Source organism: Ammospiza caudacuta, chromosome 6 (assembly GCF_027887145.1).
Source record: "Ammospiza caudacuta isolate bAmmCau1 chromosome 6, bAmmCau1.pri, whole genome shotgun sequence".
Taxonomy (NCBI): Eukaryota; Metazoa; Chordata; class Aves; order Passeriformes; family Passerellidae; genus Ammospiza; species Ammospiza caudacuta.
Genome location: NC_080598.1, coordinates 13,045,363 through 13,070,322, shown reverse-complemented (window position 1 = coordinate 13,070,322; position 24,960 = coordinate 13,045,363). Strand labels below are relative to the sequence as shown.

General features: G+C 54.8%; 2 protein-coding genes across 4 annotated transcripts; one reads left to right on the top strand and one right to left on the bottom strand.

Moving 5' to 3' along the window:
* Positions 1-1,535: 1,535 nt before the first annotated feature.
* LOC131559243 (inner centromere protein-like) lies at positions 1,536-11,916 on the bottom strand. 3 transcript variants are annotated; one of them, XM_058807544.1, is made up of 20 exons: positions 11,811-11,916; positions 11,553-11,691; positions 11,332-11,445; positions 9,623-10,305; positions 8,594-8,645; positions 8,041-8,074; positions 7,718-7,817; positions 7,119-7,206; positions 6,497-6,632; positions 6,334-6,426; positions 6,213-6,224; positions 5,654-5,763; positions 5,418-5,529; positions 4,675-4,785; positions 4,323-4,447; positions 4,058-4,136; positions 3,122-3,229; positions 2,827-2,913; positions 2,098-2,254; positions 1,536-1,764 (listed from the first exon to the last, which is right to left on the bottom strand). In XM_058807544.1, the coding sequence occupies exons 2-20, from the start codon at positions 11,681-11,683 to the stop codon at positions 1,577-1,579; spliced, it is 2,520 nt and encodes an 839-aa protein (XP_058663527.1). In that variant the 5' UTR covers positions 11,684-11,691; positions 11,811-11,916; the 3' UTR covers positions 1,536-1,576. The 3 variants fall into 3 exon arrangements, with proteins under 3 accessions (XP_058663527.1, XP_058663529.1, XP_058663530.1); XM_058807546.1 differs by having other exon boundaries at positions 11,854-11,916; XM_058807547.1 differs by lacking the exon at positions 3,122-3,229.
* A 352-nt stretch (positions 11,917-12,268) lies between these two features.
* INCENP (inner centromere protein) lies at positions 12,269-24,956 on the top strand. Its single transcript, XM_058807228.1, has 17 exons — positions 12,269-12,450; positions 12,533-12,643; positions 13,150-13,865; positions 15,213-15,264; positions 15,426-15,459; positions 16,809-16,887; positions 17,354-17,405; positions 17,899-18,016; positions 18,099-18,233; positions 20,106-20,215; positions 20,560-20,680; positions 21,357-21,479; positions 21,684-21,853; positions 22,118-22,208; positions 22,727-22,840; positions 23,957-24,116; positions 24,551-24,956. The coding sequence occupies exons 1-17, from the start codon at positions 12,278-12,280 to the stop codon at positions 24,763-24,765; spliced, it is 2,574 nt and encodes an 857-aa protein (XP_058663211.1). The 5' UTR covers positions 12,269-12,277; the 3' UTR covers positions 24,766-24,956.
* Positions 24,957-24,960: the final 4 nt, after the last annotated feature.

Genomic DNA, 24,960 nt, shown 5'->3' with positions numbered 1-24,960 from the left:
CCCTTTGGGATCACAGGGATGCTCACAGTTTGCTCCTGGAATGGTGCAATACCATGGCTCCAGCATTTCTAGGAAGGAGGCACTTCCACATCCAGCCCGCCCACGTTTAGGGGATCCCTGCTCGATTCTCTCCTGCTGATTCCATGGAGCTGCTCCTTTTTCCAGCTGGCACTGGAGCCCGATGCCAGTGCTGGGGGGCCTTTCGCTCCCCGCATCCCATGGGATGGATCCTCCCCGGTGCGGAGCTGGCAGACAGACGGCACTGCCGCCTCTCCTGGGGTGGCATTAACCAGCGCTGCTCCCAGCTCCCTGCAAGCTCCTGGGAGCTCCTGGAGCGTGAGGCCGGGCTCCCAGCGGGCTCCAGGAGCCGAGCAGAGCCAGCAGCAGCACAGACTCCTCATTAGCACTCAGCCTGGAGCCTGGCAGTGCAGCCCTGCCAGCAGCTGTTGGCGCCGAGGGTTTTTTCCACTCCCGCACTGTTCCGGGCTCCACTGGCACCAAAGAAACTGGGAAATGGTCCTGACTGATGCTGGACTGCAGCAGAGCTTGTGTCCTCCTCACCCAATCCCCTGTGGAGGTGGCCATGGGGACAGCATCCCTGAGGAAGCCAGGGGACAGATGCTGCCCTCTGGGGTGGGGAGGAGCCTGGCTGTCCTTCCCAGCTTACCCATGAACTCCGTGCCTGATCCCATCCAAAATGCATTCCCGGGACAAAAGGGCCCTTGGGTGAGCACTGGCTCTGGAACAAGGCACTCCAAGCACTTTCAGCCTCTTTCTGTGGAAGGAGTGACAGGACAGCTCCAGGGATTCTGGCTCCATAAATCCACCTTACAGCCAGAGCCGTTTCTGTTTCAATCCATCCTTGCTCCTGTCAATCCATGTGCACTCAGGCTTGGGAAAGGAAGAAAGGAGTGGGATGGGTGCAGCTCTGCTGCTTAGGATGCCACACTGACAGATCCCTGGGGAACCATGCCCCCTTCCTCACCCTTCCCAAATCAACCCAGCTTCTGCTCAAGAGAGGCTGTCCCACTGATCCTGCCACAACAGTATCCAGAGCTGAGCCTGGGCTTCCTTTTCCCATTAGAAAAAAAAGGGTGAGGAGGCATTAGCCACTGCTTGAATTGCTCAGGGAGGTTTTTCCAACAGCAGGAGGAAGATTCTGGCTCAGACTAAGATGAGTGCACAGGCATTGTTGAAGAAAAGGAATTGCAGATAATTAAGATAGTATAGATAAAGATATAAATACAGTAAACACATAAAAAAGGGTTACAAAAACATTTTCCCCTCAATGATTTAAAAACCTGATCTTCCTTAAAGCAATTTCCAAGCTTCCTTGAGCAAGAGAATATCCTAAGTGAATAGGAAATGAGGCAGACTAGGAAATGGCTCTGGTTGCAGATTAGCAACTGTGATTCCTGCAAGGCAAAAGCAACAGGCACCAAGGTGCAGGGAAGGAGACACACCCAGTAACTGCTGGACGTGAATAAACAACTTTATTTCTGTACAAAAGAAGAATACAAAGTTAAAATTGTCAACACAGGGCAAGTAGAACACAGAGCCTAGAAACCACCTCGGTTCAGCTCTGGAAGGAGCAGGAGGGGCCGGGCGGGGAGTGCCACACGGCCGAGCTGGTGCGCTTGAAGTAGCGGGGCTTGTTCTTGTAGAAGATGTCCTCCAGCTTGGGGCTGGGGATGGTCCCGAACAGCGCCTCCAGGTCCACCGGGTGGTAGTACTGGTGCACGATGGCCTGCTGGAGCTGCGCTCCTGCGGGAACAACGGGAACAGCACACACTGCAGGCCCGCAGCACCGGCACTCCCCTTCCCCTCCGAGAGCCACCGGCCGGGCAGCAGCGGTGGGACACGTCCCACTGCCACCACACCCCGCTGCTCCTCAGGAGCTGTGTCCCTTTCAGAGGGCTCTGGTGTCACCTCAGCCCATGGGAGCTCGCGGGAAGCGGCGCTGATGCCCTCAGCACACAGCGCTGGGAGCTGCCAGAGGGGCACACACTCCTGGACTGCGTGCTGGGATGGCTCCAAGCAAGGCTGGAAAGCTCCAGGGCAGGAGGGGAAGGAAGCCAGCCCAGAGCTGGCACCTACCATCGGCCCAGGCAGGGATGGGCTTCCGAGGATTGCTCTCATCATCTGTGGAGTCGTCGCTGTTCAGATCCAGCCCGTAGCTGTTCTCGTTGGCCGGGGGCGATGCTGGTACCTCAGCAGCCTCCAGGGACCCGAGGCAGGATGTGGAGAGGGATTTCTGAAATCACACAGAGAGCAGTGATGAGCAAGGGGAGCAGCACTTCCATGGCTGGGATGGCCACCAGAGCCCCAAAGTGCTCAAATCCTGAACCAATACAAAACCATCACTGGGCTCTGTGCCTTGACACCTGCTCTTAACACTCCCTCCCCTCCTGTTTTCTGTGGAAAAACCTGGGAAAGGCACACTGTGCATGTCCCAGCACTCAACTCTGCACCTAAACCCTTCAGTTTTCCCTCGCTGGAGCTCTGGCACAGCCAGGACGGAGCCCAGAGCAGATTCCCGGCAGAGGCAGCGCTGCATCCCAGCTCCGAGCAGCCTCTCCTGCCGCTCTGCCCATGGAAGAAGGCTCCGTCCGCATCTGCGGCCGGCACAAGCCCGGCTGCCCAGGGCCGCTCCCCTCGGGACGTCGCCTCAGGCCCTGCTGCCCTCCCGTGGCCGCTTCCAGCATCTTTTCCGCCTCCAGCCCCTTGTTTTTCCCCCTGCTCCTCCGTGCCATGGCTGTACCGCGGGGGACAAGCAGCCACAGCAGGCGAGGGCCGCCCGAGGGTGGTGCCGGGGCCAGGGCTCACCTTGACGGCTTTGTTGGGCCACGTCCCAGGGGCTGCTGGTGGAATGGGTTTTTTCTCCTCTCTCGGCTGCTGCTGACCGTCAGCCTCCTGTAAGACACGGGAATGAAGTCATTCCTCACTCACACAGAACAGGCTCTGACACAGAGCTGTGTTCTCGGCAGCAGCTCTGGCAACACCCAGCCCTCAGTGCCTCTGTGGCTTCTCCTGCAGAAATAACCCCAAATCCAAGACTACCAGATAAAGCCAAACCTGTCTCTGCTTAGGTCCAGCCTGGCTCTTTGGAGCCCACACTCACCCTCTCTGCTTGGAGCCAGACATTAAGAGCTGAGAAAAAGGATTCTGGTGGCTCATATCTTTTCTCCAGCCCAGGCCAGAGAGGCAGCTTTTTGGAACTTTCTTTCCCCTAACAAAGAAGAAAAAATTAACTGCTGAAGTTTCTTTTTGACTCAAACCATTTCTCTGAGAGTTTCCCCTCCTGTGCTGGTCAGCCATTTTCTCCTGCCTGGAAAAGCTTTGCCAGACTCATTCTGGACCTGCTGCTGGCAGCACAGGAAGGATTCAGACCTTAAATTAAATTTATACAGCACAAAAGAGTCCAAGTGCCAGGGACTGAGGGAAGGAGTGCAGCAGGAGCCCACATAGGAGGAAGAATTGATCCTGAAGAGGAAGAACCATTTGGGGCATTGATTTTTCACTAATGAAGCAATGAATTTAAGAGTAGAGAGTGAAAGCAAATGTTAATGTGATATTTCAAGACCAACAACCCTGACTTGAAGCCCCGGTGTTCTTTGTGTGAGTGCAAATGAAGTGACACAGAGCCATGTGGCACCCGAGGTTTGGGGGTCACATCCTTTGCGTACAGTGAGGAAATGTGGCAGTAAAACATTAATAAAGCTCTAATTTCCACTAGAGATTTCCTAAAATCTCTAATGGTGAGCCTTCTCACCATTGGTTTCAGGATCAGTGAATGCTCTTTGAAGTGTTCTTCCAAATGCCATTTCATGACTGTCCCCATACCATGACAGGGCTGAGGGCCCACTTGTGAGTCAGGGAAGCCCCAGCCCTTGGCTTGCTCCTGCACAGCACCTCTGTACAATAACCATCATTAGTTTTATTGCATTTGATCCTCTAAACAACATCCCAGCAACACAGCACTTGGAAAACACTTGATGCTGAGCCCAGCCTGTGTGCTGTGTGTAGAGAAGCTGCCCCCAGAACACTCCAATCCCACCTTGGTGGCCTTGCCAGCCAATGCTGCTGGCTCCTGCTCTGCTTGGGGGGGCTTCTCCTTCCCTCGCTGCTTGGGATATCTGGGAGAAAAGAAAGGATTTAGAGAAGGAAGCATGCCTAGCTGTCCCTCACCCTCTCACAGCCTCCTGCTCCTGCTCCCCAACCTCCAGGCAGCCCCAGAGCCCAGGTGCAACCTCACATTTACACCCACTGCTTCCTCACAGCTGTGGCCAATTCCCTTCTCCAGGACAGGCACCAGCTCACACCTCTCCTTTGCTTGTCCCAGCTGTTTCTGCTCCAGAAGGTTCTTCAGTTCCAAAACTGTTTTCCCTCTTTCCTTCACTTCATCCTCTCTTCTTTTCTGCAGTGGTTCTTGCTGCTCATTTTCATCCTGAAGAAACAAGAGGAAAACCCTGCAAGGCTCCAGCAGTTGGAATGTTTCTCCCTTGTGCCCCAACCCAGCATCAGCTGCCTGGACAGAAATCTGGCAGCCCAGACCCCAAAATCCCTGCAGAAGCAGGCAGTGACCTGTCTCTATCCCACCAGCCACACCAATACAGCAGGTTCCTGCTGTCCCTGTCCTTTCCCACGTGCAGGAGGGTCCTGAGTTGCTCTTACCCCTCTCAGGGATTTCTGCTTCCGTGCCTCTGCTTCCCCGTGTTTCTTGGACCCCTTCCTCTTGCTCCGCTCCTCTGCCACCTTCTCTTCCCTCACCTGTGAGGTGTGCAACTGGGAAAGCCACATCTGTCAACTCCACTGCTCCAAGGACACACTTCACAGCCTTGGAGGGAGGGCTGGAGCTTGGGATATCCCAGATCCTAAGCAGACTGAGGACCCAGCAGTGGGGGCACATTTGTCCACTCAGGGTTTAGGAAGGGCTGAAAGGAACATGACTCCTCATTTTCAAAAGCTGATCTTTCCAAAGGTCCCTTCAGTCCAGCCAAAAAGAGCAGCCAAGCTTCACCCAGTCCTTGCTCAGGCTCTGGGCCCGCAGGCACAGCTCCCTCAGCCCTTCACAGCCATTACACAGCAGCAGCACTGCCACCAGGCCAGCCTGCCCCCCTAAAAAGGGCCAGGTCAGGCTCTGAAACCCAAACCTGACCCAAATGCACCCCCTACTGAGTCACACACTCCAAGCACGTGGGCCAGGTGAGGCTGTCACCTGTGGGCTGTGCTGCATTCCCTGAACTCAGAGCAGCATGAACAGGGCCTGTCCCAACAGGAATGTGCAGAGGGAAGGAGAACAAAAGGCTCCCTTTGTCAGAAGGAATCCTGGCATGCATGGAGCTTGTCAGGGCCCTGCTCACACCTCCTGGTCTCACAGCTCTCAGAGAGGCCCAAAGCCCACTCAGCCTTCTCACCTTCTCATCACTCTGCAGGATCTTCTGCTCCACCCGCTTTTTCTTCTTCTCTTCCATCTGTTCTGCACGCTCTCGCGCCTGCAGGGCCTTCCTCAGGCGCTCTTCCCTCTTCCTGGGCAGCGTGGGCAAGAGGGGCCATCAGCCCTGCCTGCTCCCAAAGTGCTCATTCCAAGGGGGAACACAGGACAAGTCTGTGCTGACCAAGGAAAGAGCAGGGGGAAAGGAGCCCAACTCACTGCTTCATTTCTGCCTGACGCTGTCTCTTCTCCTCCTCCACTTTCTTCTTCCTCTGTTCCTCAGCCTCCTGCTTCTTCCGGAGGTTCTCCAGTCTCTGCCTCTCCTTCTCCTGAAGGGAGAAGAGCTCAGACTGTACCAGGTGCTGGGGGCTGTGTCTCCCCTCAGGCAGCCTAGTACACACAGGCACTATGGGAGTCATTCACCTGGACGCCGGGATGGGGAGACAACGCATATTTGGCAACAGGGATTATCCAATGCAAGCAGAGGTACAGAAGGAACAACTTCAGTCCTTCAGCTGCAGAGATCTTTAGAAAAGAACAGCACACCCCTGTGTGTTGCATACCACTTGTCCCAGGAGCCAGGAAAATGGTGGAGAGGCAGCACAGTGCAGCCTGGCTCAGAGGCCAGAAACTCCCAGCAGTGCCCAGTCCCAGCAGAACACACCTGCACAGAGATCCTGTTACCTCACCACTGGTGTGGCCAGAGGGCTGCTGGACATCAGCGTGACGGAAGAGTGTGGTCAGTGTGTCAGCCCCATGGATGAGGTGTCATACTTACAACAAAGTCTCCCTGCAGAGAAAGGGCATAAAAAACACAGTTAAAAGTCTGGAATTAACACAGAACTCCCCTTCCCAGCACACACAGCCCATTCTCCTCCCACCCCTCAGACGTGACGCACCTTCAGGTGGGACCGGGTGGGAGTGTTGCGCTTGATTAAGTCCTTGATGCCACCCCCTTGTCCCTGCAGGAAGTTCTTCAGTGGCCTGACAGCCTGAGGGGAGAGAGGGAGGGAGCTCAGGGCCTGCCTGGCACAGGAGGCACAGGGCTGTGGCACCACTCACCTTGCTGGATGGAGAGGGGGATGCTGGAGCCTGGTTTGCCAAGGTCTTGTGCTTCTCATCCAAAGGGGAAAGGACCCGGCCCCCCGTCTGCTGCCCGTGCCACAGGACACCCAGGGCTTGCTTGCAGCCTTTCATCCTGGTGGCATCAGCAGGAGGGACATGAAGTGGCTGTCATACCCTCCAGAGGGATTGACTGGCTATTACATCTTTCTCCCAAAACCTCCCCAGCAACACACAGTGAGGAGGCACATCAGGTATTCCAGGAGTCAGGTCAGGTATTCCTGACACTCACACAGACAAAAACAACCAGGTCAGTCACTTGCACCCTTGGAGCCCTTGAAGTCGCCTCCCAGCTCTGAGCTAACTGTGCTAGGGCACCTCTGCTGCTTTGTGCAGGACCTTGGATGCTCCTCCCCACATCAGACCCAAAGAAGGCTCCAAAAGCCATAAGGGACTTCAAGACACAGGATCTGGCCAAAGGAGATTTCAAAGCTACTGGAATTTGGAGAAGGAAGGCAGGGAAAGAAGCCCCCCACCCCTTTTTAGCACAAATTACTTAAAATGCTAAACCTGAGTCCTTCCAGACCCCAGGCTCATCCCTGCTCCTTGTAGTGTCTCCTACCACATGCGGGAGGAACTCTCCAGGGGCTTGGCACAGTGGGGCTGTTCCTGGCTCTTCTGGGGTTCACTCCTGGGATTTACATGGCTTCCTGTGGAGAAACCTGCAGTCAGTGCCACGTGTGAGGCACCCAAGTCTCTCCAGGGACTGGTTCCTCCATTCCAGCTGCTTATCACATCCTGCAGCTCACAGGGAACACCCCCCCCCCCAACTCCTCCTTCTTGCTCAGAGGCACAGAAAATAATCAGGACCTCTAAATGTTCACATAATGCAACCCCAAAGGAAAAGGACATGACACTCTGTGGAAGACTCCAGCTCCAGGAGCTCCTTCCCAAATGTCCCCACTCACTCATTGCACAGACTAAAGCTGGACAGGGCAGTGTTTGTCTCACAGCTTGGACACATTTACATGTCCTTGCCTACCTAACTGATGTCTCACCTCTGCAGGAGGTCCAAACTTTACCTGGAAAACTTCCTTGACTGGTCAGAAGTGGCTCAGTTTCAACATAAACCCTTTATTTCCCAGGAATGCTCCGACTGACCCTGAGGTCTGCGTGTTCTCAGGGTTTCATGCAAGGAAAGCAAGACCACCTGGAAGTTACCTGCAGCATTCCCTGCCTGCTGCTCCAGAGGGGACAGGTGCTGTGCAGAAGGGCTGGCAGCTCGGGGACTTGTGCTTGGAACAAGGACATCTCCAGGAGCCTGCAGGGAAAGAGGACAAGCATTCCCTTGGCACAGCTGCTCCAAAGAACAGGGCTAGCAGGGACCTGCTGCCCTGGAAAAGCCAGCTGCTAGCTCAGGTAGGGGCTGTGATGGCTCATTTGGGGACATGGGCCACATCCCCACATCCAGTGACAACCTCAGCAAAGGTGCTGACTCAGCAAGAAGGCATCCACACAGTCTGAGGCTGTTCCTTGGAACTCACCTTCTCCCTCGGGGAATTTGGCTCCAGCTCAGGCCTGTGAAGGAAAAGCTATTTTAATAATTGAAATTCTCTCTGAAGACAAGTTACGGGTGATGGAAGCAGTGTATGGGACTCCAAGAAAGGCGCAGGTTCCTAAGCACATCCAGAGGCTGTTCCAGCCAGGCACATCAAGGCTGGGCTGTAAATCCCTCTGAGGGACTGTCCCGCTGTGCTGCTGAACACCCCATAACCACCTTGGGCCCCAGGAGCAGGAAAGGAGGGGACTCTGACAGCCTTGGGCTGTCCCTTGCCCAGAGCAGACCTGACTGGCCCCCAGCATTGCAGGGCTAGTGGCAGCCAGGAATTCCAGGAACCCTAGGACACACCACCAGCCACCCCAGTGAAGGACTTCATCTCACTGTGCCTGAACAGCACAACCTGAAACCTCACCCAGCCCCAGGTGACAGCAACACCTGAGCAGTCCCTGACAAAGTCTGTGACAGAAAAGCCACCCAGAGTGTCCCCACAGGGAATGCCGGGATCCCTGCCCACCTGCCTCACACAGTATCCTCACCTTGTGCTGCTGGTCACATCCTCTTCCACAAAAGCCTCCAAGGAGCTCTGACCTGCACAGGAAAGCACAAGTGGAGCTGAGATTTCACTCCCAGGCTCCCAACAGCCACAGGGTGCACATGGAAGAGCTCAGGCTTCCTCCCAGAAACATGGATTGCTCTGCTTTCCCCACCAGCACCACACCTCCCTCGAGTGCCACTGAATCTGGAGTGGGCTGGGGAGGCAGAGCAGCACTGAGGCAGCAGCTCTGCAGCCTGCTCCAGCTGCCTGTGTCACAGCCAGCATTCCCAGGCCATTGGCTGCAGCTCCTACCTCCCTGCAGGCTCTGGTGCAGGGATCCAGGGGGTTTGGGCTCATTCCAGGCTCATTCCACCCCCCCATCACACCCCTTCGCTCCAAGTGCTATAACAAATGCCTGGATACAGCGTGACTCAAGGCTGACAAAGCTGAATTTCCGAGGCCTCCATGCTCCACCACAGCCTGTTTGCCTGCAGCAGGAATGGTTCTGGAAAGCCCAAAGAGCCAAACCCTGTCAGGAGCAGCAGGAATAGCTGATACAAGGGATTTGGAGCTACTGGGAATAGCCTGGGCTCCGCAACCCCTGATCCTCTGGTGACACAGCTAGTTTGAGTCTGTGCTATCCATGCCCAAAAAGCATTTGAGCTCCTTTGCCCACTGCAGCCTAACTTCAGGGCTGCACTTTCAGCCTTATTGATTTTTTGGAGAGCTGACAGATACCATAAATTAAAGCCCTTCCCCAGGGAATGCAGCAGTCTCTCCCAATCCAAAGGCACACGTGGCTGGAACCAGCCTGGCCACGCTCTCCCTTCCACAATTGTGCTTTTTGCCCATTCCCAACCTGTGTACCCCAACTCCCCCTGCCCCCCAGCCTCCCCCTGCTGCAGCAACACCCTGGCTTGAAGCTGCACCCCAGGATCCCACAAAGACAGGAGGCTTGTGGGGAGCTGGAGGCAAGGATGAGCCGCTCCACACCGCTCCATTCCCACATGGAAGCGGTGCAGGGACTCACAGCTCACTCTGCTGGAGGCAGAGGAGGATTCTCGAGCCGCTGCCTTCCTGGCCCTGCTGACAGCTCTCCGGATGATGTTCTCCCTCCTGCTGGCCAGGGAGCACTTTTCTGCCAGGGAAGCCCTGTGGCTCTTGCGGGGGGCACCCAGCCCGCTCCGGCGGCGCGTCCTGGATTTTTGTGCTGCGCTTTTACTGGGGGAGTCCTGGAAGAGCAGTGCCTCGAGGCCCTGAGGAGATCCATCTCCTTGGAGTGCAGCAGGATCACCATTCTGGGCAGCCTTGGGAGTGGAGGTGCTGGCTCTCCTGGGGCCCTGCTCCCCATCCCTTCCTGGCTGTTCAGCCGCAATCCCAGTGACACCAGGGATGTCCTGGAGCTCTGCTGCTGCATCCACCTCAGGTAGCTGCTCCCCCAGAACTGCCGGAGGGGCTGCATCACCCCCAGCAGCAGCATGGGGACACTCCTGGCCATCCAGATCTGCCATGGGAACACGGGATTCCTCAGGCTGCTTCCTGGGCAGAGCTGGGAGCTGGGGTGTGATGCCAGCCTGAGATCCCGGAGCACGGCCGGGCACGGACACGTCCTGCCCCTCACAGCCAGGGCTCTGGGGCTGCTCCTGGCTCTGGCACTGCTGGGAGTTCAGGCTGGAAGACTGCAGCTTGACACCACTCCTCCTTCTGGATAACCTTAAGGGAAAAGAATTTTGAAGGAAACTATGAAGGAGTCGTCCACTGCCAAGCAAGTTTTTGAGGGAAAAGCAGATGGGGTAAAAGTGAAGATGCTGCTGCTTCTCCACTCCACCATTCCCCCTCACAGCCCATCCTGTCCCTGGGGAGAGGCACATGGACACAGCCCAGATGGGAGCTCACACACAAGGGCTGTGCCACACAGTCAGCCAGGTGTGGAGAAGTGGCAGCGGGAAAGGTGCATCCAGCCCTACACCAAGAGCTGGCTTTAAACCCTGCCCTGGGAGCAGCACATGCCAGAGGACAGCCCCTACAGAAGGACACACAGTGTGTCACCCTCCTACTGACAACAGCAGCTCTTGCCAAACCAAGTTTAAAGGAGGGAAAGCACCAGCAGGAGTTAGCTGGGCTGCCCCCCTGGAGAAGGCATGACCTGAGCACCCAGAGCAGGGCCTGGAGCTCTCCCTGCTCCGATCCGCAGTGCTGCTTTTCCTGCTCTCCCTGCACACACACAAACCTCCCACGCTCCCGCTATTCCTGCTGCTCTCCCCACCCTCCATGTCTGCTTCCTGACAGTCTCCCACCTCTAACTCTTCCTCCTGTGGGCTTCTCACCACAGTCAGCACGATTTTAGTGCCCTAAAACACCAATGGATCAGGTTTGGGCAGCTTTAAAAGTGACGTGGGCTCTAAGCAAATCACTTGGAACTTCCACTTCAGTCCCTCCATTAAACCCTTGGAGTCTCCCTGCCTGCCAACTCAGACATGGTGCTGGCAACACATCTCTTGCCCAAGTTTTCCAGGCACTGATGCAGAGGCTTAGGGAGTGAACACCAGGAGCAGCAACCTGAGCCCAAAAGAACGAACCCAGTGAGACAAAACATAAATATAAACAGACAAGAAAATAGAGTGTTTATTATTCTACAACTATGACCAGAAAAAAAATAGTGAAGGAAAGTGGCCGCAGGCACTGTTTTGTTTCATCCAAACACCACGAGGCGGAGCCGGAGCAAGCTGACCCACCTACCTCCTCCTGCTCAGCTCTTTGTTTTCCTCCCTCATCCAGGAGGACTGCCTTTTCCTGAGCCTCCTCCTCTGCGACGGCGTTTTGGGCAAGAGCATGGGCTCATCCCTGAAGCTGCTGTGGGGCAGACGAGGCAGAGCACAGATTGCTTCCCTCACTGCCCACATTAAACCCCTCACACCCACCTGGTGTGGCACAGCGGGGCCCCTCAGGGCGGCCCTTACCTCTTGAGCATCCTCATGCCCTGCTCCTCCACCTCCCGCAGCCAGGCCAGGCGCTTGTGCTGGGCGCCGGAGAGGAAGCGGGACAGCCTCTGCCCGCACACTTGCAGCAGCTGCTGGGGACCCTCCGCCATTGCCTCGCCTGGAACACAGACAGAGAGGACAAGGCTGATAAAGGGGGGAGAAGGGGGGCAGCCACGACACCCCTCAACGTGGGAGAGACAAGAGAGACACAGGCACGGGGGGAGTATGAACACGGACCGGGGTTTAGGTATTGGGGGGACCCCTCCCAAGCTCCCCAGACCCTCCAGAGCACGCGCTCGGCGCCCGACCAGAGCTGCCCCTCCCGCGGCCGCTGCCTCGTCCGCCCGTCACACCCTCACAGCGTGGCCCAGCCATTCGCACCCCGCGGTTATACCCGACGTCCGCCAATCACAGAGCACACATCTCAATCGCCGGAGTTTTATTGGTTGACTTGCCCGTCCGTCACCCTCAACTATTAAAAGGAGCAGCCTGTGGCCCCGCCTCCTCAAGCCCCGCCTCCTCAGCCGAGTCCTCCAGGAGCATAGAGACGGGCTAGCAGAGCGGCGCCCAGTGCGAACTCTTTCCCTGGCAGCCAATGGGAAGGAGGGGCCGTGGGGGGCGGCGGGCGGTGATTGGCCGTGGCGGGGGGGCGGGGCCGTGTTTGAACGGCGTGCCGCGCGCGCGCGGCCGTTGGCGCTGTAGCGATGGCGGCGAAGGCGGCCGCGGCGGCGATGGGGTATGCGGAGCTCGCGGCGCGGACGATGGAGCTGCCCTCAGAGGGCCACCAGCGTCTGGCCCAGTTCCTGCGGCAGGAGGACGAGACCGATATGGTGTGGCTGGATGAGATCTACGAGGAGGCGGTCAAGATGTTTGTCAGGTACCTGCATACCCCGCTAGGCCCCGGCCCCTACCGGCCGCCCTTCGCGCTGATCCCGCCTTGATCTCCCCTTCCTCTCTAGCAACTACAGCGAGGAGCTCGAGCTGATGCCCAAGACGCCGTCGCAGAAGAAACGGCAGCGGAGGAAGCGGCTGTCGGCCTTACAGGAAGAGCAGGAGTCCGGCAGGAAGCGGTGAGGGGCGGCGGGAGCGGGATGGGGGAGCCCCTGTGGAAAGGGGGAGCGCAGGGGGTGTCCTCGGGGCCTGGAGAAGGGAGGGAGCCCGTGCGAGGCTGAACAGACCGGCTGCCAAGGGTTCAGGGAAACAATGCCCTCCACGGAGCATGTCCTGGCGATGCTCTGCTTTGTCCAGGGGGAGCTCCCCTTCCTTCGTCCCGCTGGTGTTAAAGGTCTGGTTCAGACCCTGTGTTTGGGACACTGTCGGCCGAAAAACATTGGATTTCGATTCTCCCGAGAAGTGCTTTTATTGTTGCCTGCTTCTATGTCCCCGTGTTTCTGTCTATTATCTTTCTGCTTAAAATCATTGTATCCCTCGATTGCTGTCTGCGTTAGCTGCTTTGTGTAGCCCTGTGTCTTCTGGGCCCAGCCCAGGTGTTTTGGCTCCTGCCTGTCTGTGCACGGAAGGACTCGGGGCTGTTCCTGACTCCTGTTCCCATCTCACCCACTGTTCCTGTGATCAGCCTCTCCAGGAGGAGGAACGGCAGCAGCAGACCATCTGTGCGATCTTCTCAGCGACTCAAGAACAAAGAAAACCTGGAACTCAGTAGGGCCGAGGCCAAGGAGGACTCTCCACTGCAGCGTGTGACACGGGCCCGGGCTGCAGCCTCTGCCATAAGCTCCAAGGTGGTTCCTGAGACCCCTACTGCCCTGCAGGCAGCAGGGAAGGATCGCTGGGTGGAAGCTGACCATGTTGGTACTGTAGTGCCTCTCCAGAGGAGCGGGGCAAAGCCGGCAGAGCTGCTCCCCACGGGCTCAGGGAACGGCTCTCCCGAGGAACACGGTGCTCTCAAATCACCGGTGGTGCCCACAGCCCCTGAGCTGATGGTGCCCTGTACTCCCGAGCCACAGGCAGGCAGGGCAGCCAATGTCACCGTCATCCTGAGCCCGGGGGCAGGACTGAAGGAGGGGGATGGCTCCCCACGGGACCACAGCCAGGCCCAGGAGCCCTCGCAGCCCCGGAGGAGCAGCCCGGGGACTCCGACCGGCTCCAGGCTCAGCCGCCGCTCCGTGCGCCGCAGCCTGATGGGGAAACCCTCCCTGAGCCGCAGGACCTCCCTGGCAGAGAAATACTCCCTGGCCAGCAAGAGGGAGAGCATGATCCGGGCATCCACCGCCAAGGCAGCGGGCAAGAAGAGGGCCACTCAGAGGAGATCTGTGTTCTCCAGCTCTGTGGATGGTGAGTTTGGTGTCATAGCGGGCATTCTGCTTCCTGGGTCTTCAGTGTGGGGTGGCAGCTGAGCTTCCAGGGCTGCAATTCCTCATGGAAGGCCTCCCTGGCTTTCTGGAGCCCCCTGTGAGCACAGAAACCCAGACAGCTGAATTCAGCCTTGTAAATCACCTGGGAGGTTACCCTCAGTGTCTCCATTTCAATGTAGCTTTAACCATTGCTGATTTGCTGTGAGAAGTTGTTAATCCTGGAATCCCAGGATGGTTTGGGTTGGAAGGACTTAAAAGATTACCCAGGTCATTCCAAGCCCCATCTAACCTGGCCTTGGATGCTTCCAGAGATGGGGCAGCCACAGCTCCTCTGGTCTGCTGGTCTTCCCATTTCTGTGGGGACAGCTGGCAAAGCTGAGAAGGATTTGGGGGGCCAAAAGGGGTGATGGATTCTCCTAAAGCTCTTCCTGTTTCCTGCAAGATGAAATTCCCATCAGTTCCCTTCTCCTTAGCAGGATCTGGCTGCTGGTTCTGGAGTTTGTTTGAGATGGGAAATTTCGAGGATGGACTTCATAGATTAAAAGTCTCCCACAATTTTACAGTTGGTGGCAGAGGCAGATTTAGGCTAGGACAGTCTCATCTAAACTGCTGGAATTATTAAACAAACAAGCTGGAGAGAGACTCTTCATCAGGAACTGGAGTGACAGGACAAGGGGAAATGGGTTCAAACTGAAAAAGGGGGAATTTAGATGGGATATATGCAAAGAATTCCTCTGTTTGAGGGAGGCGAGTTCCTGGCACGTGTTGATGGAGATGCTGTGGCTGCCCCACCCCTGGAAGTGTCCAAGGCCAGGTTGGACAGGGCTTGGAGCAACCTGGGCTAGTGCAGGGTGTCCCTGTTCAAGGCAGGGGGTGGGACTGGATGAGCTTTAAGGTCCCTTCCCACCCCAACCATTCTCTGATTGTTGATTCTGTGGTTATTCATGGCAGGTTCTGGCTGTGACAGAGTTCCTGAGCTCAGTGCAGCAGGGCCAGCTGGAATGCTGGCTTGGGAAGCAGCATTCCTGCTGTAAATAAGGCTGGCTCTAACTGCTCTGGATGTCCAGTCAGGTCCCTGCACATAAGCCTAAGACCCTTTAATGCCAGCTCACGGAATATCACCCCGAACTCATCCATAATTGAAAATTGCTTTCCTGCACCGGAGCTGCTGGCCATGTTCCTGCAGTGCCACCTGGGTGTGCTCCCGTGCCCCACCCTGCCCCAGGGCAGGACAAACCCTTCTGCAATGTCTGGAGCTCCTTGTCCCTCCAGATCCTTGGCTGCAGCCCAGCCTTACAGCTCAGGTGTGTTTTTTCCTCTCCCACAGCCTCCAGCTCCATAAGTGTGCCAGAGGATGAGGAAACCGTTGTCAAAACTGGGTGAGAATGCTTTTATTTATTTGTTTATTTATTTATTTATCCTCACTACCCTGCTTGCAGGACTTTTTCACTGCCATTCTTGGTGTAAAATCCAAGTGGCTTCCCAGTTTCCTTAGTTTTGCTAAGCACAGCCCCTTTTGTCCTTCTTTTTTTTTTTCTAGGCCTCCTCCTGGACCCTCCACCCCCTCCAAGCTGGTAAGACTTGGGCAGGGATTAAAAGCATTTGTGCCTCTATGGATTTGGTAGAAAAATGTGTGGACTTACTGCTTATTGGGAAATTTGGGAGCTGTGACTGTGGGTTGTCAGACTTTGTAACCTGTCCCCATGGCAGTGAGTGAGGAAGGCACAGAGCATCTGGCTTAGAGTGCAGGAGCCCATCTGAGCCTCTGTGGTTCTGGTACTCTGACTAGGGAAAATCTTAATCACAACATTTCAGAACCAGCAAAACCAAAACCAGCAAAGTTTTCTTTGGGAAATCAGCACATGGCTTTGGGTGCCGGTGTTCTGTCAGAAGGGTGTTACAGGCTTGGATGCTTGCCAAGACTTTCCTCTGTCATTTTCCTAAATCTGTTGAAATTGTTGCACACCACCCTGAGCCTGACCTCAGGGTTGAGTCCTGCTTGGTTCTTCCTTCTTAACCTCTTGCTAGAGATCATTGTGTGAAGATTCAGTCCCCAAACTTTACAGATTAAAAAAACTTATAGTTCAGGGAAGTTTGGTCCAGCTGGTGTCATGGTTTGCACATTGTATTTTTTAAGCTTCTTTTGAGCTTTTGGTCAATCCTGCAGGTAATTCAGCACTTGTTAGTTTGGACTCACATGGAAATTTGTGCATATTATTGAGGTCAAAACCTTTTTCTCCACAATCCTCACTGAGAAAGTAATGCTGGGATCATGTCAGTGTTTAGTCCAGAATAAGTTTCAATGAGCAGAGCCTGAATTAATGGAGCAGAGCAGTGACCTGAAGCACTTGTGAAAACAAGGAGAGCTATTATGGGTGTGCAGAAACTCCAAGTCAGTTTTTCTAGGCCCTGCAGAAGCAATTGGGGAGGATGGATTCTCCATCAATATTCTTCTCTTCCCAGTGCAGCACTGTGAAGTGCTGACCAGGAGGCAATGCTGGTGCTGCTAGGAGAGAGCAATTCCAGAACCACAGCCCATTATCCCAGCAGAGCCTAAGTGCAGCACTGGGTATCCCATAACAAACAGATAAATCATGGAAATGAGCCATTTGCCTGCTGTCTCCAGGCTCCCCACTCATCCCTGCTCAGGGATATGGGCATGTTGGCTCTGGCCAGAGCTCCAGCAGCACAGATTTACAGCTTGGAAGGCTCCTGGCCTTAATAGTTGATGAGCTGGTTGAGTTTAAGCAGTGCAGATGCTCGTGTTAATGTCCCTGCCTCTCCTGGTGATGCAGCATCCAGGGCTTTGCCAGGAGCTGGGTTGGCATTCCCTGGTAATGCCCCTGTCAGAGCCACCCCACAATGTGAACCAGGAACAGTTTCCATGTGTGATTGTCCTGAAACCCCTTTGCTTTTCCCACAGGAATCCCAAAACCCTCGGATGTCCCTTCGCTCCCACACAATCAGCAAACACAGGCAGCCCCAGGAGCAGAACAGCAGTGGTAATTCCAGAGGGTTTGGGGGCAGCACTTTGGGAAGTTATCATTTTGGGAGGCTGGCTGGGAAGCTGGAAAGATTGACTGGTTAATTTGAGAGCTCACTTTGAAAGATTAATTAATATTTGATGAGCAGGGATTTGTTTCAGACAATTAGCAGCGAGAAAACTCTGTGCTGGAGTTATTTCCATCCTGGCAAGTGCATGGAGATGGTTGTAATGAGGCTGGAGGGTTGTGGGAGGCCCAGCTGAGCTCTGTTGCTGAAGCTGTGCAGAACCCAGACAGATTTAGGTAGCTCTGCTTTGTCTGGAGTTTCCAGGTGGGAATGGTGCCATGTGAGCCAGGTCCTGCTGTGCCCACTCCTGCAGGTGGTTTTGCTGTTCAGAGAGCTGCTACATCCCTTCTCTGCTGTCAAACCTGTGCTGGGGGGATTTTTCCTGCTAGAACTCACTGTGTACTTGTTCTCTTTCAGAAAACAACTTAAATAAGAATGGGGGGACCCTGGAGCCACCCCAGAGTGCCAGGTATGTCCTGGTTGGAAGTGTCTCAGGCGGGCTGTGGTCCTGTTCCAAACAGGTTCAGTGCTGGGATGTTGTTCACTGGCCTTTAGTATTTGTGAAACTTCTGCAAATAAGTTTTTCCTGCCTCCATGATTGTATGATTTAATTTTAATTTTCTGTTGCATTAGGATTTTATTTATTAGCTAACTGTGCATGCACAATCTTGGAATCACAGACTGATTTGGGTGGGTAGAGACATTAAAGCCCATCCAGTGCCACCCTCTGCCCTAGGCAGGGACACCTTCAACTATCCCAGGTTGCTCCAAGCCCCAACCAACCTGGCCATGGACACTTCCAGGCATGGGGCAGCCACAGCTTCCCTGGGCACCCTGTGCCAGGGCCTGCCCACACTGGAATCTCTCTCAGGGCCAGGATAGCTCATGGCCCTTTTCAGCCCTGACTTGGAGGCACGAGGAGGATTTGCCTGGTGTGTCTCACAGCCTGTGCTGTCTCACAGGAGGAAGCCAAGCTACAAGAGAGCTGTGGATGAGCGCTACGACCACCAGCAGGCAGAGGAGGGAGGGCTGTCTCCTCTGAGAAAAAAGACCCTATCCCCAGTCCTCCCAGCCAGCAAGGTGAGATCCTTGTAACTCTGGAATGCCTGACCAAGACGCTTTTTTACCCAGCCCCACTCACACTTTGCTGTTTCTCCCACAGGTGGTGCGTCCGTTCAAAACGTTCCTGCACACTGTGCAGAAGAACCAGCTCCTCATGACACCCAGCTCTGTGGGGAGGAATGGAGTCATAAAATCCTTCATCAGGTACAACACCCCTCTCCAGGCTGATCCCAAGGTAAGAGGAGGCTCTGCTCTAAGCCAGTACACGGTGGTTTCATTAAGTGCCTAACTTAAAGCACAGCTATGAGAGGAGCTTTGCAGCCCATTTGAAACTGAGTGATTTGAAGGGCTCTGTTTACACTTAAATAAATAAAATTGTGGTTAGTCAGCTTACTGAAGAATTCCAGTTTGAACTCCAAGCTTTATTCCTGCATCATTCTCCCAAGCTATTGGCAAGTAATAGTCAGAGATGAAAACTGGGGAACAGAAATCGAGTGGATTGTGAATGTTGAGTTGTATTGATAACTGAAGCCAGGTCTCCTTTTCTTAGTCTGGCCTGATCCCAGGTCTCCTTTCTAGGACTTCTCTCATGAGTAAGATTGAGCAAATACCTCTTAAATTCAAACCTTGGAGGTTTTCCAAACCCTTGAGGCAGGAGGAAACATGAAGCTGTCCTGGATGTGAGGCCAGTCAGACAACTGCTGGTGTCCAGATGGAGCAGGCATCAGTATCACTGATGGATCCTGTTGGGACCAGCAGCACACCTTGGCTGGCTGCAGGCAGGTGCTCCTGCACTACCCCAGGGAGCTTTCCAAGGCCCTGGTTTTCCAAGGCAGGAGCAGTTTGGGAGGGAGGGATTTGAGAGCTGGTTTTAGACAAGGGTGTACCTTCCTGGATTCACTCAGAGCCACGCTGGAAGCCGTGTGCTAAGCGGGAATTGCGCATACTCCTGATACCCAACAACTCACCTGCAAAGTAGGCAGCTCTAGGGCTACTTTCTCCTTGCAGGAGAGCTGAGAGGGAGAAAGATGGGGGCAAGATGCAGGAATTGGTATTCCTGCATCTAACAGCCTGATGGCAGAGCTTCCTAGAGCTCTGCTCAGAGGCTGGCTGTGCTCCAGCAGGTCAGGGAAGGCCACTGGGAAGCAGTGAAAGATTCCAGCTTCAATCTCACTGGGCCCCTGCTGATGTTAGTGTCAGTACTACAAAGGAGTTAATAGGATGAGAAAAGAGTCTTGTGGCTAGAGAGTGCTTCCTCTGCTGCTGTCAGTTTGTGGAATGATTTAGGTTTCATTCCAGTGCAAGCAGCTCCCCCTCGGGAGATTTTCCATGTGGGAGCTAAACATAACTAAATAGCAGTAGAGCAATAAGATATAATTGTTAGTTTTATATTAACCAGTTTGGATGCTGACACCACCAAGCATTTACAGCATGGAGCCCAGTGTAAGGATTCCCATGGATAATGCCTATGCTGATCTGTGGGTCTGTGCTGAGACCAGGCCTGCTTGGGCATGGAGTGGGTTGATGTCAGTCCATTTGCTGTGGTTGTAGCGGTGGCTGGATCTCGCTCCCCTGGCTGACAGTGTGCTTGGGCTGGGTCAGGAGAATGAGGAGAAAGCCCCTGGTTCTGGCTGCATGCCAGAGCAGGCTGGGAGCTCTGGAGTGCTGGTGGTTCACCCCCAGAGCGGGTCTGGTGGGAGGTGCAGGCGCCAGCGGGAGCTCAAGGTGTTTCCTGGAGCTCCATCTGTCCCCGCGCTCGCCGCAGGGAGCGGGAGCCGTGCCAGCCATTAGCGCTGCTTGGTGGCTCCTTTGCACCAAAAGAAAGCACGGGGCTGCCTGCCTGCAGTCCCTGAGGATGCTGCCTGGGCTTCCAGAGCTGTGTGTGCTCCTGTACAACACTCCAGCTTCTCCTCTTGCTCCCTGAGACTCACACCAGTGTTTTCTTTGCCTTTGTCCATTCATGACCAGGTCACAGGCTGCCTGAGCTCTGCTCCAGGCTGTCACCATGCCTGCAGCTCCTGGCTGTCACCTCTGGGCCCTTGCCCAAAGCAGCTGAGGTGCGATAGAGCTCTGGCCAGTGGGTACAATGACATTCAATTCCCCTCAGGAGAAGGAGAGGCAGAAGCTGGAGACTCTGCGGAAGAAGCAAGAAGCTGAGCAGCTGAGAAGGCAAAAGGTGGAGGAGGAGAGGAAACGGCGACTCGGAGAGGCGAAGCTGTGAGTAGATGTGGTCACACTGCTCTTGGCACCTGTAGGTTCCTGTGTCCAGGTGTTTTATCTTGCAGGAACTGTGCAAGCAACAGAAACTCCTGTGGACACAGGCAGTGTTTGTCCTTGGGGTATCCCTGGAGTGCTGATACAAAGCATTCTACATGACTGCCCTTGCTGCCCACTGGTGCAGCTTTTTGTCTTGAGTCCCCACTTTCTGACCAGCTTAAGCATGGCTGATGCTTAAATGAATGTGGAATTTGGGCCATTGAATTTCCTGCTGTGTCTCTTGTGCTGAGCTGGGGGGAGCTCACCTGGCTGGAACACGCTGGTGAGCCGGGCTGTGTCCTCAGGAAGCGCGAGGAGCGCCTGCGCAAGGTGCTGCAAGCCCGGGAGCGGGCGGAGGAGATGGAGAAGGAGAGGAAGAGGAAGATTGAGCAGAAGATTGCGCTCTTTGATGAGAAGAGCGAGAAGGTAAAGCCCCTGCAGAGCTTATTTGGGACATTCAGTAGCCACTGAGGCAGTTGGCACCACAGAAATGTGCTCTCTGGAAAGAGGGGCACGGAGGCTGCTTGGATTCCAGAGGCTGAATCAAAGAGTAGTTGAATAAAGAACTTTCCAGGGCCCTGATGATCCTAGGGACAGCCTTTCTTTGGCTACAGCAAATGGCAGCTGAACTCCTGTTTTTCCATAATCAGGAATCTAAATGGGCTTTATTAATGCTCTGGTAGATGGGAGAAGGACTTGCAGTAGATAAAGGTGGCCTAATGGCCCCAAGGTTTTATTTGCTGCTTTTCCCAGCTGACTAATAGCTAGCTGGACAGGGGAAAGCAAACATCCTTCCTCCAGAGCATTCCTCAGATCCCAGACTTCCAGGCAATTTGTGCAGGGGCCTAGTGGTCATCTGTCTGCTTTAATTATCCCCAGCTGCCTGTCTGGTTGCACAGCTCTGAGGTTATATTCCAGTAGTCAGCTCTTCCTGGGAAGGAGCAAAACAAGGTCATTGCCCTAAATATGACCTTTTTAAAACAGACCACAACAGGAGCACAACCACAAACCCTTGGCTGCTGAGGGAAAAGGAGGCAGGGTTTGCCCTGTGAGGGGTCCTACTGTGCTGTCCTACCTGAGACTGGGTCTGTGTGTGCTCCAGGTGAGGGAAGAAAGGCTGGCAGAGGAGAAGATCAAGAAGAGAGTGGCTGCCAGGAAAATGGAGGAAGCTGAGGCCCGGCGCAGACAAGAGGAGGAGGCCAGGAGACAAAGAGCTCTGCAGCAGGTCTGTGTGTCTGTTGTGTGGGCTTGTTCTATCCCACAGGCAGAGCTGGACAGGGCATCCATCTACCTGCCTTGGGCACTGGGAATTTACCCCCAGGATGTTTCCCTGCTGTGTAGGATGGGAATTTGGGTCAAGTGAGAGGTTCCTGGTGCTTCCCCTGGAGCCTGCTCCTGCCAGGTGAGTGACTCCTGCCTGTGCTTCCAGGAGGAGGAGCGGCGGCGCAGGGAGCTGATGCAGAGGAGGAGGGAAGAGGAGCAGGAGCGTGCCCGGAGGATCGCTGAGCAGAGGCAGGCGGAACTGGAGCGGGAGAGACAGCTGGCTGCAGAGAGAGAACTGGAGAGGAAGAGGGAGCAGGAGCGGATCCAGGCAGAAAAGTAAGGCAAAATCCCCATTTATGTACCAAATTCTGGGACGGGGTTGAAGCACAGCCAGAGCAGAGGGCAGGAGTGGAAGGCTGGAGCAGCAGGGAGCTGCAGTGACCTGGCAGCGCAGCTCTGGGCTGCTGCTGGCCTGAGCTGCCAAGGAGGAACTCTGGGCTCAGGGATGTCAGGGGTGTGATGGGGAGTGCCTGAAGAGCTGTAAGCCAGGGAGGGCCCTGGTGTGGCTCTGGGAGTGAGGGCCTGTGCTGTGCTTCCCAGGCTCCGGGAGCAGCAGGAGAGGGCTGCCCGCCTGCAGAAGGAAGAAGCGGCTGCTAAGGAGAGGCTCCGGATGGAGATGGAGAAGAAGGAGGTGAGTGATTGATTTCTGGGAAGGGATGGAGCCACATAGTCTGGCCTCAGCAGCTGTTGCTGTTGGAGCAGCTCAGCTGGGATGCTGTGGGCAGCCCTGAAGACCTACTGGGACTCTTCTGAGCAGGAAGTCAGACCTGTGTGGCATGGTTATGGTACCATGGGGAGACTTGGCCTCTAAATTTACTGTTTACTAGTCTAGAAGGAGGCCAGGATCAGTAGCACAGACTTCTGCAGGTGGTCAGCTGGTTTCTGGTTTTTATAGCCCCAAGATAAAGTCAGCAGCAAGTTTTCCAGGGTGGGAGGCCTTGGCTTTGTCAGGGAAAGGCAGCTGATGGTCTGGCGTGGGGGTCAGTGTGTTTGTGCCCTTCTGAGGAAGGTGCACCATGTCCCAAGTGCTCCTCAGCAGCACGAGGAACAGCTGTAATGAGGTGCTTGGATATTTTGCCTGCCACAAAGATGGGTGGCTGGGTTGGCATTGTAGTCCCTAAGGGTAATCCTGTGGGTGTCACCTGGCAGAGGGAGCAGAAGATGCTGGCTGAGAAGAAGAGGCAGGAGGAAGAGCAGAAGAAACTGTCAGAGGAGCAAAAGGCCAAAGACAATGCCCGGGCACCACTCCAGGAGAACAAGGAGGTAACTGGGGATGGATCCTTAGGGGTGACAGCAGAGTTCAGTCCCAGCACTGACCCACTCTTGCCTCGAGCTGTTCCACCCTCTGCTTTTATCTGCCTTTGCAATAACACAGGAATTCTTTAAATCCTGGTTATCTAGGGTTGACTGTGCATATTTCAATGACAGAGGGAAGGGAAGCAGGAGGGATTGGACAGGATTCCTAGCTGTGGGTAAGACAGCAAGTGTTGGAGCTGTCTTAAATGCCTCTTAAATACCGGAAGGACCTCGGGGGCAGAAAGTGCTCAAAGTTTTATTTCGGGTCAAATTTGGGAACAGGCACAAGGTGGCAGCAGAGCCAAGTGGAATGGTGGTGCTTTGGCTGCGGAGAATCCTGCGGGTGTGTGTTCATGTCCTGAGCATTGACAACAAACAGGGGGCTCTTGTCTCCTTGCAATGCTCAGAATCTTAATCTTTAAGTGCAGGACCAGTGGGTGGGAGTTCATGTCACTGGACACAAAGCCATGAAGGAGGTCTCTGGTGGGGAAGGACAACTGTGTACAGCTCTCCAGAGACTCACTTACTGAATGAAAATAGAATTCCTGCTGAAAATTTCCAGTTGAAAAAACCTGAAATTTGCAGTTGAAGGTTTTCTCCTGCCCTTACACTTTCTGCCTGTGCAGCTCCCATTAGTGTGAGCTCGATTTGGCTGAGCTGGTGGGCAGGTTCTCTGTCCAGCAATTAGCAGTTTTACATCATTAATCAAGCTCAGAAGTTGAGTTGCAGAGTGTTTAGAGCGTGTGACTCTGCTCCAGCAACATAAAACCTCCAGTTAACCTTGGCTTGGCTGGAGTGGAGCTCTGTTCTATTAGACCCATTAGATTCATCTACTGCTGTGTGCTCATGCCACAGATGGCAAATTAATCAGCCTAATTAAACAGGAGAAGGCCATGCACAGCCATCATTGGGTCACAACTTTGGAACTTGGGTCAAGCTCTCAGGTCCAAACTTGAGACCTGCCAGACTCAGGGTTTGCTCTGAGGTGACAGAGCAGGAGGTGCGGACAAGCTGGTCCTGCTGTAGCTCGGAGCCTGATGATGCTGCTGCACCCATGACCTGTGGAATGTATTTTCCTTCTAGAATTCCCCTGCCTGCAACTCGTATGAGATGACTCCTCAGAGCAAGAAGGAACTCAAGGTGCCTTTGACAAGCTCCAATGACTATGGGATGGACCTGAACAGCGATGACTCAACAGATGACGAGAGCCAGCCACGCAAGCCTGTCCCTGCCTGGGCCACTGGTATGTGTGTGTGGGGGATGTGGGGGGTTCTGTGTGTCCAGGACCCCCAGCAGACTGTGGGAGCTGCTGTGGGGTTTTGCCCAGCTCCTCCTGCCTGGAGGAGTTTAAAGTACTCCAGCATGAAATGAGTACTGGACAGGAGCTTGGAGCAACCTGGTCTAGTGGAAGGTGTCCCTGCCCATGGCCAGGTGTTGGAACTTGGATGAGTTTTAAAATCCCTTCCAACCCAAACCATTCCATGATTCTATGTGGAATGTGGAATCAAGGGCTCCTCCACCACTTGGGGATCTTATCACAACGTGATGGGGGACAAATGCACAGCTAAGCTGCCTTGGGGTGGTGAGAGATGAGCAGAGCATGGACACACCACATACAACAGCCTACACAGCGATCCCAATGAACAAAACTAACACAATCCTCATCTGTTCCTGCAGGGAACCTGCTCAGCCAGGCTGTGATCCGGCAGTACTACAACCCCCCTGACGTGGATGCGCTGTTTGGGGCCATCCCCAGCCCCAAGCTGGAGGACATCTTCTACAAGAACAAGCCCCGCTACTTCAAGCGCACCAGCTCGGCCGTGTGGCACTCCCCGCCCTCCATGGCGGCCAAGCCAGCCCTGGGGCTGCCCTACGGCCTCAAGAAGCCCTGAGGTGAGCACAGGTGTGCAGCAGGTGTGCCTTCCTGTCTCCAGGTGAGGAAGGAGTCACTCTTCACTTTAATATTTAGGTTCTAGCATTGAATAAATGGCAGCTTTTCCTGGGTTCCTGCGGCTCGGTTTGCGGGGCCGGTTTCTGTCAGGCCAAGCCACGAGGTGCTGCCCCAGGAAGTGTCTCTCTCGTACCCT

What these genes read in the sequence shown, in the direction of transcription:
- LOC131559243 (XM_058807544.1), bottom strand. Translation starts at nt 11,683, where the DNA reads ATGGCGGAGGGTCCCCAGCAGCTGCTGCAAGTGTGCGGGCAGAGGCTG. An exon ending in GCAGGCAGGGAATGCTGCAG is followed by an intron (nt 7,207 to 7,717) that starts GTAACTTCCAGG and finishes GTTTCTCCACAG; the next exon opens with GAAGCCATGTAAATCCCAGG. An exon ending in TCTGGCTCCAAGCAGAGAGG is followed by an intron (nt 2,914 to 3,121) that starts GTGAGTGTGGGC and finishes CGTGTCTTACAG; the next exon opens with GAGGCTGACGGTCAGCAGCA.
- INCENP (XM_058807228.1), top strand. Translation starts at nt 12,278, where the DNA reads ATGGCGGCGAAGGCGGCCGCGGCGGCGATGGGGTATGCGGAGCTCGCG. An exon ending in CGACTCGGAGAGGCGAAGCT is followed by an intron (nt 20,216 to 20,559) that starts GTGAGTAGATGT and finishes CTGTGTCCTCAG; the next exon opens with GAAGCGCGAGGAGCGCCTGC. An exon ending in TGTCCCTGCCTGGGCCACTG is followed by an intron (nt 24,117 to 24,550) that starts GTATGTGTGTGT and finishes CTGTTCCTGCAG; the next exon opens with GGAACCTGCTCAGCCAGGCT.